Source organism: Musa acuminata, unplaced genomic scaffold (genome assembly GCF_036884655.1).
Source record: "Musa acuminata AAA Group cultivar baxijiao unplaced genomic scaffold, Cavendish_Baxijiao_AAA HiC_scaffold_71, whole genome shotgun sequence".
Lineage (NCBI taxonomy): Eukaryota > Viridiplantae > Streptophyta > Magnoliopsida > Zingiberales > Musaceae > Musa > Musa acuminata.
In genome coordinates, this window is record NW_027020352.1 from 171,847 (window position 1) to 187,403 (window position 15,557).

At 36.0% G+C, this 15,557-nt stretch overlaps 1 protein-coding gene and 1 pseudogene across 1 annotated transcript; one reads left to right on the forward strand and one right to left on the reverse strand.

Moving 5' to 3' along the window:
• Nucleotides 1-688: 688 nt before the first annotated feature.
• Nucleotides 689-8,877, forward strand: LOC135654665 (uncharacterized; annotated as a pseudogene).
• Nucleotides 8,878-9,456: 579 nt separating this feature from the next.
• On the reverse strand, nucleotides 9,457-10,834 carry LOC135654657 (AUGMIN subunit 6-like). Its single transcript, XM_065175638.1, has 3 exons — nucleotides 10,588-10,834; nucleotides 9,970-10,437; nucleotides 9,457-9,800 (listed from the first exon to the last, which is right to left on the reverse strand). Exons 1-3 carry the CDS (start codon nucleotides 10,802-10,804, stop codon nucleotides 9,760-9,762), a joined length of 726 nt encoding a protein of 241 aa, XP_065031710.1. The 5' UTR covers nucleotides 10,805-10,834; the 3' UTR covers nucleotides 9,457-9,759.
• Between the last annotated feature and the right edge of the window lie 4,723 nt (nucleotides 10,835-15,557).

Consider the following 15,557-nt stretch of genomic DNA (forward strand, 5'->3'; position numbering starts at 1 on the left):
AAAGCTCATCGATAATTACCAAATCCAACAGCATTATGTTATCGACTAATTTATTATTCTTTCTTGAAGAAATTGGGTAATGCTGAGGGTAAATTCTTAATTTAAGATCAGTATGACATTAGACTGGGATTCGGGTGACATGTCCACTATCAATTAATCTAAGGAACTTGAAGACAAACAAAACACCATATGAGAGCCTAGTAGTTGGATCAACATAATGCGTCGATCAAGATGGGATGTTTACCAGACGGTTACTATTAGTAAGCTGCTAAATGAGATAGAGGCTCCATTATGTCGAGATTTGAAAGAGGAGTTGGCTCCTGACTTCTGAAAGAATAGCTGCTTAGCATGACAGGATACCGATATTGTGGCTCTAAGGAACATGAGAAAATATGTTGAAGCTAGTTTAGATGTATACACAGTGTGATTATATAAAAGATCTTTTGTCTTTTTTTGTTTTCTCCTTCCCATCAAGTATGTTTGAAACTCGCAATCTTTTGGACATTGATTGATCTTTTTCTACCTACTTCTCTTTGGAGATTCCACAGCACAAGATTTTGCAGCCCCTACACCTTAATTGCTTTGTTATTCTTGGGTGTTCTATTGATCGGTTAATTGTTTTGCTTTTACTTAATGATGAAATTTATAATTCGGGTGAAGTTTTGAGGAGCCAAAAGGTTTCAAGAAGATGCCACGGACAAGTGCATTGGAGTGCCCTGGATTCCCACCTTTGAGAGCCTTGACGACTGACGTGCTCGATCTTGTAAAAGGTGGTTGTTATTGCATAAACATTACTCTTTCTTGAATGGTCTACATGGCATGCATGCATTTCTTAATTACAACTCATGATGTGATATTGCAATGAGTTTTCAGTTGTCGAAGCTCATGGAAAGACTGGAATTCCAAAGGTGGTAGAAACATGGGGGCAGCCAAATGCTTCATCTTGTGTCCTTGCTGCTTCTTATTCTGATCACAAAACTGATCCGGTTTGTTATCACATTCTTTGTTGGATTTGAGTTATTATACATAAATGAATGCTATGACAATCTTAACTACTTAATGGGAGGTAAACAATCAAATCAAAGCTTATGTTAGTCTCCTTTTGGATCTTCATGGCTTCTTGGTAGTTTTGAAGTAAACCAGAAATCGATCTTATTAGTTTCTCTTGAATATTAATGAAAGCTTCTCTAGTTTGAAGCTAATATTCATGTTATGTTCTTCTTTCTTAAAGAAGCAGAAACCTATTTTGTGCCTTCACTTTCCAGCTTGAAAGTTTAATTTGGATGATCAATGGAGATATGGTGGTTTAACATTACAAAAGAAAAGTGTATGTTCAAAGATTTTAGAGTTTGATTACGGTGGACAAGCATTCCTAAGTATTATACAAACTTTAATCTGATTATTCACGATTAGTTTGAGATCTAGGATCAATTCCTATAAGGAAGTTTTTTAATTCATTGGAACCCTGTTTTGGATTTGCGAATTCTGTTGACTATAATGTCACATTCTATTTCGCATTCTTGGATTGGCATGTAATCACTAAAGATGTGTTTCCACCTTTCTTTCCTTTGTTAGGAAATTCTTATATGTTACTCTAGTATAATTATATCTTTAATCTCATAACAGTTCGACGTGTAAAATATTCTTCTACCTTCTAGACATGACACTTGTAAATTGTTTGCTATTCTTTGCAGCTTTTGGCTGTTGCTCGCAAGAATGGTTCGGTAAGTTATCATATATGAAACAAGAGAAAACCCTCTTTTTCTAGGTTGTTGAAACATGGGATATTCTATGAATTCCAGGTTGAGTGTCTAAATCCTATTAATGGAGAGGCTTTGGGCATCACTAAGATCGATCAACCCTTATCACTGGATGGCTCTCTTAATGATGATCATGTTGTTGGATTGCATCTCTTCAAAACTAAAGGAATCGATGTTCCATCAAGGTAACATAAATAAATGCCATAGTTCATAGCTCATAGCAGATGAAGCATTTTTTTGAACTTGTATCCGAACATTTTACCAATCTGCTGTACCTAAGATATATTCTGTAGAAACTTGTTCATGTGAAAGAGTATCACAGATGGTTGAATTAAAATTTTAGCACCTGCCCAATTTGCATTTAGGGGGTCAAACCTATGACACTATCATGTTTAAAAGACTGCTGCAGGCATATGTATCTGCAGGACATTGAATAAAAAAGTTCAGAGAGATTATTCTTGCTTTCAGCACTTACTCCTGTATTTGACATCCCAAGGTTCCAATGTATATAGATAGTGAAACTTAATACGAAGGTTTATCTAGTGATTCAAGAGCAAAGCTTTGTGGACAAAGAAAGTTGTATTAGAACTAGAAGAGAGGAGAACTAGCTGACGTATATTCACAATGATTTTGCATATGCATGCATCTGTATGCAAGAATGGAAATTCTGTACATCTATCGAGTAAAATTTAGTTCATGGTGGTACTGTTACTTACAAACTTTAGTTGTGATCTCGAATTGCATGCACATTCTTATATTCATTCAATCCTTATGTTTTTCAGGTCAGTTTCATTACTTACCTGTCTGGAAAAGGGTAATGCTTGCTTGAGGTCCATTCCCGTCGGTGATGCGCCAGAAAACTCAACTACTGCTTCTCATATTACATGGAATGTATGCTCTTCTGGTAAAATAATATGTTCTTCAGTGGATAAAAGTGAGAATTATGCCTTATTTGGAGGGTAAGTTTCCGTAAGCTGTTAAAGAAATGTATATGAGTTTGTTGCAATTATATTCATGGGTGACAGCCTCTTTAATAAAAATTTGAAAGGTTGTTATATTGCCTAATTTTGGCCTAGTACTTTAATTTGTGTTTTCTTTTCTCTCAGGAATGGCATTGAATTGAACATGTGGGATCTTGGAAAATGCAGTAAGATCTGGAGTGCAAAATCTGTGAGTCACTTCATTCTTATTAGTGCAATTTAATGAGAGTTTCTGGTCTATTTGTATTTTGATTATGAAGATTCTATCGGTTTGCTCTTTGTCTTTTGTAGCCTCCTTCTAATAGACTTGGTATATTCTCTCCAACTTGGTTTACTGCTGCAACTTTTCTGAGTGAAGATGACCATAGAAAAGTTGTGGCTGGCACGATCAATCATCAGGTATGGCACTATGAAATATGTTTACTAGTTGTAGCTTACAAGCTAAAAAATGCTAATAGTTGGGAGTATAACTTTTATTGTAAGTCTTTCGACAACTTTTGCAATTGTTGCCATGAGATCGAGGATACATGTGAAAGCCTTAAGTTTGATTTTATGATAACAGTGCCTGACCAAACTTTTTTACAAATACTGCTTGCACATTTGGAGTGTTAACCAACTTGTAGTTAATAAACAGTTTTCTTCTGTTTATTGATTAATGTTGAAATATTCTTGACCATATGGTCTATCCTGATTAATGAATCTTTTGTATGTGGTTAATAGTTTTTGACCCATTGCTTTAGAAGTTGAGAAAATGATGTAAACTAATTACTCAGTCCGCATGAGATTCTAATGATCAGTATGTTATTATTCTCTTATTTGTTAAAAATTATATCTTGTGATAGATTCGTCTTTATGATACTTCAGCACTGAGGAGACCTGTAATTTCAGTCGACTTTAGAGAATCTCCAATTAAAGCAGCTTGTGAAGATCTAGATGGCTATACAGTCTATGTAGGCAATGGTTTTGGCGATCTTGCTTCATTTGATATGAGAACAGGTAAAAGACATAGTTCTACACGTACACTATGCGGCTATGCTTTAATTTTATTTACCCGATTCATTCATCCTCTTTAGTTTGTTGTTTTTTATGATCATAATCTCATGATTCTGAAATTTCATGTATGAGAACTAGTGAAAGTCATAGTTCTACAAGGTCACTGTACAACTACATTGTTAATTATATTTAGTTGTTTTGTTTATTTCTCTTTTGTTTTCTTTTTTTGTGGATATAATTTCTTGATTGGATATAATTTCTTGATCAGATCCTTTCTCTGATTGCCGTTTAGTTATCATCTCATATCTAAGACTCTTTGATTCTTATAGACATTTATCATATGTCTAGCTACTTGTTCCTACTCCCATAATAAACTAAGTCCTATTACCATAATGGACAAAATTATCATGGTTTCTTATTTTATTTCATCGATAAAAACTTTTTAGTTTTTGGGCTGTCCGATGAACCTCAACTTGTTATTCCTTTATGGTCAAATTGTTGGAGTTGAAACTTTCAGTAGAACAGAAAGTTCTTTCAAACAGTTTTATGTCAGACAATATATGTGGCTACATCATAAGCAATTTTAGAAGTAATCAGCTGATGTTGAAGGCCTTTATGAAATCGTAAAAAAAGTTTAAGACTCAACATGAATTAAGGATATAGAACCAGGAATAGTCACTTCCAACAAGGAAACTAAAGGTTTGAATGTGACATGTGTTGCAGGTATGGTATGCATAAAGGAAATTATGCTAACTCCTATATTACATAGTTTTCTCAGTTGATTACATGATGTTCTAATTTCTTTTCATTGTCAATGAACTGGCTCAACTATTCTTAACTATGTGCGGTAAGTAGTCATCCTCCTGTTTTTTGTGCATTAATGCTTTCTGTCATTTCTGAGAAGTCCATGCTTTATGTTTACATTTTTGGTGACCTGTGCTCTTGGATTAAGGATTTGGTCCAAAGAATGTTAATGAATTGAGCTCATTATCAGAGACGGAACTAGCTTGACTCACTTGGAACTTATATTTTCTGTTATTAACTCAGTTCAAGTAATAATATTTCATCTAATTAACTGGGTAGATTTTTCCAATGTGAGCTTGAAGCTAGGACATGCTTATAGCTGAAAAATCTTATTTAACAATTCAAATTCCTAGTGTCGTTAAAGTATGGGGTAATGGGTAGTACCATTCATTTTAGTTTTTTGAATTGTAGTATTTACCGTTATTCTGATGCTTATGATTTTGAAATATCTGAGTTTTCTTTTAATGGTTTCACATTTGTATCACCTGTTAGACAATTAATAATTAGCTTCTATCAATGATGAATTGGCCCCTGGTGATTCAAGTGATTCAGGGTTACTAATATTTAGAACTAACTCTTGATGTTGACTAGATGGCAGTCGATTTCCTTGTTTCAAGAAAACTGATCGGATGCTTTATTGGTAAGTGCTCTGGAAGCATCAGATCTATAGCGAGACATCCAGAACTTCCCATGATAGCATCTTGTGGTAAGAAGTTGTATACTGTTAATTCAACATATTCAGTCAATTTTACTTCTACCATGGCACAAAATAGTGTTTTGTTTCCTCGAAAAAAAGGAAAAAGAATAGTGTTCCATGTTGGAAGTTTTTAGTTTATAACTCAGATATACCAAATTTAATATATTTGGTGGTTTTCATTTAATGTAACTTTTCAAGCTTTCTATTGTTCTTTGATATGTTGAGTAACGATCCTCCATGGATTATCAGTCATTGTTTCATTTCAAGAGAAATTACTGGTGCATACTGTTTCATCTTGAAGGTTAATGTTCGACATACTTTTCATGGTTTATTGGGAGTTATTTTACAATCAATTTTATTAAAGATAAACATCCTTCTGTTTGTGTTTCTAATGAAAACCAAAGTGTTATGTCTAACATACGGCTCTCATCCTGCTCATCTTCGACTCGGGTTTATAAATTTATTACCATCCATGACCCACACAAAAAATTAATGGTACTAGCTGTCTTACCGCTGCATGAATTTCCTACGAGAATACATGTATTATTATTGGCATATGCTTCAGTTATATTTGCAAGATAGTTGGGGGTTCATTTTTTTCATTGGGGTGAGATGGGATGGTGCAGGCAGGCTTGGGGTTGGGTTAGGTGATATCTGTCCTTGTCTTGGACTTAAATCGGTTTTGGAAAATTGTACCCTAATTCAACCATGATTATGCATGTTTCCCTGTCAAATCTGTTCAAACCCGACCCAGTTGAATTGGATTTAGTCAAGTCCCCTGACCTTGCCTCATCTTTGACTTGGGTTCATAAACTTAGTACCATCTCCGACACAATAAAGATTGATGTAACTATTATCTCATAGCTTATGAATACATTTTTTACTATTGATATATTCTTTAATTATATTAACAAGATAGTAGGTAAATTACTTATATGAAATTGCTGGGGTTTTTTTTCTGGTGCGGTCGGATACGTGGAGAAAGGATGGGGGAGGCTTGAGATGGGGATGGGGATAGGTGATATTGTTCTTGTCCCGGTCCTGATTAGTTTTGAACAATTATAACCCAACCCTGGGTCCGACATCGACCTTGACCCAATCCCCAATTTGATTGGATTAGCCATTGGGGCAGTACACCATCGGCCTAGTGTGAAATTCTCATTTCTAGCTATGTCATGTTGACAGATTTTATTGAAGAAAATATCTCAATGGTAGCAGTAAGCATCATCAAGTTTTAGGTAGTTCCCACCTCAATAGACTCGGCATTAGATGGACATCATTTGTAATATTTGGATGTGTTGTTTTGGAAGTTCTCTTGTTGGTAATTTAAAAAGATGATACATGCTGAAAAGTGTACTGCCATACTTTGGGATACTTGTTTGTGGTGACTTGTACCTTGCAAATTCAAGTTTACTTTTTATTAAAAGTTAACTATAATTTTGAACGTTCAAGATGTAAGAGAATCTTTTTCTCTTATTTTGCTGGCCCTAGAGCTTTGACTGAAATTTCTTGTCATGTTTGAAACTGTAATATATATTCTTGCTATGAGTTTTTTTTGGTAAAACTATAGTTAAGCATGAAATATTTTTAATTTCATATGCCATGTCTTCACAAGTAATATGTCAAACTATGCTTTCGTGCGAACCTTAGTTCTTTACTCGCCACATTATGCATTAGTGTTTTGGTCGTAGGTTTATAAGGTCATGCTTAATGATGATATTGGTTTATAGGATTGGACAGCTATTTGCGTGTGTGGGATGCAAAGACGAGACAACTTCTATCTGCGGTATGCTATAACTACTATCAGCTCATAAATGGATCTTGCTTCAACAAAATTTTCAGTATCCTTTGGCTTACATATAATAGAACAATTTTAAAGAAGGGAATTTAAGTTTGGTAGTGCTTTGCAATTTAGTTCTTCCTCTTGGTTTAGATTCATTTTTCATGTAAAGCCCATTAATTTATAGGTTATATTGGGGTAATTGGATGCATATTGTAGAGGAATGCATAGGTTCAACAACTAGTGCTTGCAAACAGTTCACATTTTCTTTTTGGTTTGTATAAACCTATCATTGAGTATATTTCTTTTTTTAATAGGTTTTCCTCAAGCAACATCTAACAAATGTGGTGATCGATTCACATTTCTCAGGTATTACTTATTTAACAATTTGGATTTGACACTACAAATTCACATTTACATGCTCTATGGCTCTATACAACTTAATACTTCGGTAGATCCACATTGGAAATGAATGTGATATTAGTACATGTAACTTGATTGATCTATTTCAAATAACAAACATGGTTAACATCTCGTGTGTTTGTTTCTGCTCCATATAAATAATGGATTAGTAGGTCAACTAAGTCTTATCTAAAACATAGCTAACCTCCATACAAATAATGGATTAGTAGGTCAACTAGCTTTAGGGTTAACACCATGAACATCATGTGCACCATGATAATAGTGTACTTGAGTGAGGGATTTTGAGCCAGTTTTGTTGAGGACATCTCCATTTGGTTAGGGTAGATTGTGACTTCCTAATAATCCCACTTAGGCAAATGACCTGACAGGGATGCTGATAATGCATGGGCTTAGGCAATTTGGGTCACATGACAAGGCCCACTTGGTACAATTTGGATCACATGTTATGATGAACGAAGCCCTAAATGCATGCTAAATTTGAAACAAAACCCAATCAAAACATATTCCATGTGTTCAGATTTATATAGTTTGATAAAATATTTGGGTTACAAGAGTATACATACCTGAGCAACAGCATGCCCATGTGTGCTAGTTACTAGTAATATCAGTCCATGGACTTCTTACATCATTGGCAATAAATTTACTGTATTACACTATTAATAGCAAATGATTTAGACAAGCCTTACCATCAGGACTCTTCTGGTTCCCGGTGGTCATGGGCATCTCATTAGTTATTGTTGAATCTTTAGTCATGGTACCTCCATTTAGGTTTGGTCAAGTATTCTACCACAAAAAAAAATCTGGCTAGCCTATGAAGTATTTGGGTTATGATATCATGAAGCACAGACAAATAGGCATGTTTTATGGCAGTGCTTGTCAGCACAGTGATGTTGGAACAAATTGTACATGTAGATTGTTGGTAGCTTTTTACCTAAATCCTATTCTAGAATAGGTCGGTTTTCTTCTTTAATTAATGTTAGAAAATCTGTAAGGAACTCGTTCGTCATGTAAAACAATTTGATAATGTCTCAAAATTCTTGTTAAACAGGTTCCAATGGCAATACTTGTGATCAACAAGCTGATCTACAAGTATGCGATGATACTGAAACCATAGATAATGATGAATTGCCAATCTCTAGCGGTAAGAAAGTATCTAAAAGGAAGAGAGTTGGCAAAGTCAAGAAGAAAAGAAAGTCTGGGACCAGTACGATGATGAAACAAGTGAAGCCCATGTATTAAGTTAAGCTGAATCTGAAGACAATAGTGTCTTGCCACCCCTCAAACAGGAAAAATCATTAGATGAGCACAGCAAGAGGCTCAAGCAGAAAAAGAGCAAGAAGATTTTGCCATGAAGGAGGCATGACGGTCATCAAGAAAGTTGCAGTGAAGGATGGGTGAGTCGGTGATAATTCCATAATTTGTGACGACCATGACTGAGCCCACCACCCATCGGGCAAACCAACTAGATGATGAGTCTCTCGCCAAACTTACTCCAGATGTCCAACACTCTAATGAAAGGAGGAAAGTTAGATTGAGTGTTGAGTTTTTTAAAAGAGTGTTTTAGAATTTGAAGAGCAAATCGGATAAAGGCTTATGGATTCTTTGAGAATTTGTTTGTGCTATTGCATCGCACAAAGATGTTAAAATAGTGGTTTCGAAGGTAAAATTAAGGAAATTAAAATTTTGATAGTTATATGCAATTGTGATAGTTATATGCAATTAGAATTTTGATAGTTATACCCGAAGACTACCAAGAAAATTGTGATAGTTATATGCAATTAGAATTTTGATGGTTATACCCTCAGACTACCAAGAAAATTGTGAGACTTATATGCAATTAGAATTTTGATTTGCATATGGGTTACAGAGGATTCTCCATGAGTCATTTGTAGGCAAACTGATTGCTTGTGCACAAAACCTGATTCACAAAATACCGAATTATAACTTGCAGTCCACATGTCACCAATATTTACCCATGACGATAACAAAGATCTGACCCACAAATCCAAAACAAGCCATTGAAGGGTAAGAAGGACATTTTGTTAAGTCGGAAAAGATACAACATAATTACAGCTGCTACACACCGGGTAGAGAAAATGACACCATCATCAAAACAACCAACAACAACAGTGAAATCGCATGTAAATTAGACTACATCACACGATTCAAACTCGAATTAGAAACCCTTATATTTCAGTTGCTTAAGTTAGTCACCATCGCATCGCAAACAAATGTATGATGTTGGCCCTCTGACCAAGACTGCTGCATCTAACCTTTCTCTTCAGCTGCATATAATACCACCACCATGGTGGATATGGAACTCTAGTGTTCCATGAGAGCAGCATCAGTTTCAGATAATGGTGCTGCAGAAGAAAAGAAAATGGTTGCCACAGTTAGCGGTGTAGTAATCAGGAACAAGAACTATGAGCAATGCACTCAGCCAACAGAGCGGACAGTGAAGACCAAAATCAACACCCACACTAGGCAGTTTGAAAAAATATACCAACACATGCCTGGAAATATTAACCATACCAAGCAAGTCCTCGTATGCATCTTGGAAGAATGATGATTCCAGTAACAATGGAGGTGAGAAAACTTGATCCAGAGTGTTGTTAGCTTCAGGATGCGTTCTTTGTATTTTTTCAGTGGATGGTTGGAACAGCCTGGCCAGGTTTTTGTTCTCCTTCAGTCCATTCAATCTATTTAACATATCTGGAATGAAGCTTTGCTGGCTATTGGCATTACAGGAAAGATCTGTCATGTTCATCGGGGCCTGATCTTCTGGTGGTGAGGAGAAAACCAGTTGTTGATTTCTCCAGTTAGGAACATAGTCGATTTCTTTCTGAGAAGCAGCATCTGTTGTTGATAGAGGTATAAAGAAGTGTTCAGAACCATCATCACTGCTTCTTTCCTGCAACAATTCTGAGTTGCTTGATGAGCTTGATAGTGCAGCTTCACGAACAGAACGACGAATGTTGTGAGCATAATAATCATCAGTCTCTGAAAAATTAAACCACATGGAATAGTGAATAGACAAGTAAAATTTGCTCATCTCTATTTATTATGTAAACAAAGTAGAAACTGGATAATAGCTGTTGATCTTCAACATCTGAAGATCGCCTCGAGTGGGTAATGGCTGAAGGCGCTGACCTTGTGCTTCACCATCTTCATCAATTGTAAATGGAGGTGAAACTGTTTTTGGGGCTGGCAAAGTTTCCTGATTGGTTTGACTACCTACAGGATGCTGCTTTGGTGCTTGGTTGCCTTTCCCCGATGAATTTGGAGTTAGATTGAATAAATGAGGGAGTTTCAAAGTTGGACTACCGGAGACTTTCTCAATCTGAGCAGAGGAGAATTTACAAGTCATCTCAGCAACTTCATCAGTCAACCTTTCCTGTTAATAAAATTTCAAATTCATTAGCAGTACATAGAGGCAAAAAGGGACAAATCTTAAAGATGACAAATTCTTGAACTAGAGGTGATTGACGAGTTGGGTCAGTCACGCTGAGATGGGTTATAGTAGGGACATGTAAGGCTGATGTGAATCGAGCCAATTTTCTAGTGGGTTTAGATTTCTAAATGAGGATTGAGGAACCAAACTATATAGCTATATGGTCAGAGTGGTTGATCATATTTGGTTTTGCATGTCAGAAGGGGGTTCAAGAAGATATAATTAAAACATTGCTATAAGCAAAACGTATGCTTGACCTTAATATAGCCAACCAGCCAACAGGTCAAGAGTTCTCGACCAGGCTCTGAACTATGTTCATGACAAGTTATCCTAAACAGTCCGGTGGGTTTGGTTTGACTTGGTGCATGTGATTAGAAATTGATGCCTCTACTTAAAGCAGCTGTTCTGTGTTGTAGATCTATGTTCCGTTACATTTAGTTAAGATATATCATAAATCTGGATACAGAGCAACCCTGCTTTTCCAAATAACTGCATCTTGAAAAGTAACTTGATATACAGTCATTCTCCTTTTAAGTTATAGAATTTTGTTAGCCAGCAGCATATACTTCAGCAAATCCACACTGGCCATATTGGTGACCACCGGGATTCCTGGTGTGGAACCTTATATAATTAGTCCATGGTTGCTGTGGCACTTAAGTGCTCATTACTTTAGTTCACACAGATTATACTGGTTAAGTAATGTTTAATGCTTTAGTGATGAAAATTGTAAAATGTGGTAGTCATGCTGCATATTATGTTGCATATGGATATAGGGAAATTCATCCTCCGATGTTTCTTGAGTAGATACAGTAGCATTTCTATAATCCTAGTTTGCCTATTTGATGGGCATCTTGGAGTTGGATATACCTGATGAACACATTTCTTTAGAGCATCATTACCTCTATGGGAGTAATCAAGTTGTGGATTAGTTAGAATCAGATGCTGCTGGAACTATTAGTTATGTGTGGCATGAAGACACCCTAAGGCTTCTGTTAAATCTAAACTTGTGGATTCTTGTGGTTGCATTTTCTCAAGGAGAGGCAAGCAGTGTTTTGTTACAGAAAAGAAAACAAAAAATTAGGCAATTTTGTGTCAAGTTTCTTAGGAGAAATTTAAACCACATTTCAACAGGCAAATAACTTGCTGCACACCCACATAATGGTATGTTCATGATCACGGTTGCCGTTTGTGACTGTATCAGTTTTCCCAGCTTGACTCGTCTCAATACCACAGTTTGATAATTTTTTGATGTATCAATGAAAATAACGTTTTAGCATTTGCAAGCTAATTAATGGTTGCAAGGACCAAAAGTAAGTTTTTTATATAGTGAAGTGGAAACTGTAAGAAAATTCTATATTTATTTTGTAGGCAGCAAAATTTATCTATGATTTTATATTCACTCAACTTCTGATGAATATCTTGACAATTAATGCAGATTTCTCTTTGAAAGTTGACATATTCTATAAATAGTTACCTTATCACCATAGTATTGTTCCTGTCAATGTCTCAAACGTTATTTAATGCTGCGGTTTTTTTGGGTGTCTGATAACATGTGTTTATTAAGAGAGCGACTTAATTCTTTATTTGTGATTTTTTTCCTGTTTGTTTATTTTGCTGATTGCTTTTCAACCTTTGCTGCTAAAGGTGAAAGCTAATGAAGGGGAGGGCCCGGAACTGCTTAGTAGTGCATCTGACAGCAGTAGCAGTGGGCATGCGGAGTCACTAGCTGCAACTCTTGCAGAACATCGCCAACATTTAGTTAGCATACAGGTCTAGTGATACCGGGATAACACTAATCATTTAGGGGCTAGTCCTCCCTGTAAAATTTCAGACCTTTATCCCTTTACTTTTATGATAATCCTTTTGCATTTTGATTCTTATAATTATTGATTTGTTCTTATCTGAATTTTAAGTGAGCAATCTGGTTGGATTTATTTAAAGCATAATTGAATTTTGTTCAAAAAACTGTATTTTGCCATATTTTCAATCATAACTTCACATTAATCCTTCAATGTCATCTATATTGGGTTCTCGGCCATGTGACACGTTTTCTTGTATGTGGTGTAGGCCTCAACTGTGATTAGGAAACATATCAATAGTTCTAATCACATTGTGGGCATTTCCTTTTTGTGTAAAATCATGAATTTTTTTTTTCCTTTTCTCCCGGTGTTCTGGTTTTTTATTTTGTGTGTGTCTTTACATTAACTTATCCTGCTATTCAGGGACTTGTTGATCAACTAAAGGAAGTCATTCCAGCAATACAGATGTCAATTTCAGATCTCACTGAAGAAGTAAACAATATTTTTTCAACCATGGTAGATGGGTTTAGTGTGCAATCAAGCACAACTGTTCAGTGCCAAAGTGCCAAAGTGCTGGAAGACAGTTGGTGGATTTGGTAATTATCGATGAGCTTTGTTGATCATCCAAGCATGTAACAACTGTATCAACCATCGAGTGGACATGTCACTCGAATCCCAATCGAATGTCATACTGATCTTAAATTAAGAATTTACCCTTAGCATCACCCAATTTCTTCGAGAAAAAATAATAAATTAGTCGATAACATAAAGCTGTTGGATTTGATAATTATCAATGAGCTTTGTTGATCATCCAAGCATGTAACTGTATCAACCATCGAGTGGACATGTCACCCGAATCGTCGATGAGCTTTTTTGATCATCCAAGCATATAACTGTATCAGCCATTGAGTCCAGCAGATACCTGACCATGCTTGGTGCTCTATCGATGTAAGGCCAGATGATGGGGATAACAATAGAATTTACAGAAAAGATGATGCAAATAAGCGAAGGATGTCACAACCGGAGGCATGGGTGATGCTGAGCTGGGTGACGCTGAGCGAGCGAAGACGAATCAACAGCACCCGTAAGATTGGTTGTGAGAGAAAGATCAGTATTGCTGGCTATGGAAGGTGCCGAGAAACCCGATTAACGATTCTCGACACTATATCGCCGGCGACCATACCGAAAACAAAGCGACGAGTTCAAATCGGAAAGAATCGACACATGAAGATCACTTTTAGGAGGGATCTAGAACATGTACCGGATCTTGATAAGAGGGGAGAACGTAGGAGTCCGCTAGGTCAGAGATCGACAACTCAATTTGGCTGGTCTCAGGAGGCGTCCGGCCAGGGCGATCTACGCTCGCTCGGCGCCGCTTAACCAGTAACATAAAAAACAAAGAAAGGATGATCAGAGTTCTCGATCCAAATTCTATCGCTCGATTTTATACCCAGTCTCGGTAACGGTGGAAAATAAACATTAACTCTTTTCCTCTATTTTTTTAGTTTTTTATTTTATTTTATAAAACAATATTTTTTATGATAACGAAATTATCACTTATCATTAACATAATATCATACAATTAATTGAAACAAGTCGATAGAAAAGATAAAATCAGATAATTATTTATAATCGATTAATGTGAAACATTAGAGTCGATCACCGTCCAACATATATTATCGTGTAGAGATTAGCATATAAAGACGGTTCAAACTTAGCTCCCCTGTCACCCATATGCATAAAATATCAATGGGGGACGTTAAGGTAATTGTAAGCTATATTCTTTATAAAAAAACACAGAAGACTGAAAGGAGAAAAGAAAGCATGGTTATGGTTCTCGACTACGGGAGGGCTGACGGGTGCACTATCATTTTTGGTTTGGCCCGCTTACAATTTACATCGTCGAGTCGGGTTTAAAATCAATTGATCTCGATCCAAATTCTAATACTCGGTTCGGGTTATGCCCAGTCTCGGTAACGGTGGAAAATAGACATTAACTCTTTTCCTCTCTTTTTCAGTTTTTTATTTTGATTTATAAAAAAAATATTTTTTATGATAATGAAATTATCACTTACCATTAAGATAATATCGTATAATTAATTGAAACGAGTCGACGGGGAAGATAAAATCTGATAATTAATTATAATCGATTGATATGAAACATTAGAGTCGATCACCGTCCAACATATATTATCGTGTAGAGGTTAGCATAGAAAGACGGTTCAAGCTTAGCTCTCTTGTCACCCATATGTATAAAATATCGATAGGGGACGTTAGGATAATTGCACGCTATATTCTTAATAAAGAAACACAGAAGACTGAAAGAAGAAAAGAAAGAATGGTTAGGGTTCTCGACTACGGGAGGGCTGACGGGTGCACTATCCTTTTTGGTTTGGCCCACTTACAATTGGCATCGTCGAGTCGGGCTTGAAATCAATTGATCTCGATCAAAATTCTATTGCTCGGTTCGGTTTATGCCCTGTCTCGGTAACGGTGGAAAATAGGCATTAACTTATTTCCTCTCTTTTTCGGTTTTTTATTTTGTTTTATAAAAAAATATTTTTTATTATAACGAAATTATCACTTACCATTAAGATAATATCGTACAATTAATTGAAACAGGTCTTTAGGGAAGATAAAATCTGATAATTAATTATGATCGATTGATATGAAACATTAGAGTCGATCACCGTTCAACATATATTATCGTGTAGAGGTTAGCATAGAAAGACGGTTCAAGCTTAGCTCCCCTGTCACCCATATGCATAAAATATCGATGGGGGACGTTAGGTTAATTGCAAGGTATATTCTTTATAAAGAAACACAGAAGACCGAAAGAAGAAAAGAAAGGATGGTTAGGGTTCTCGACT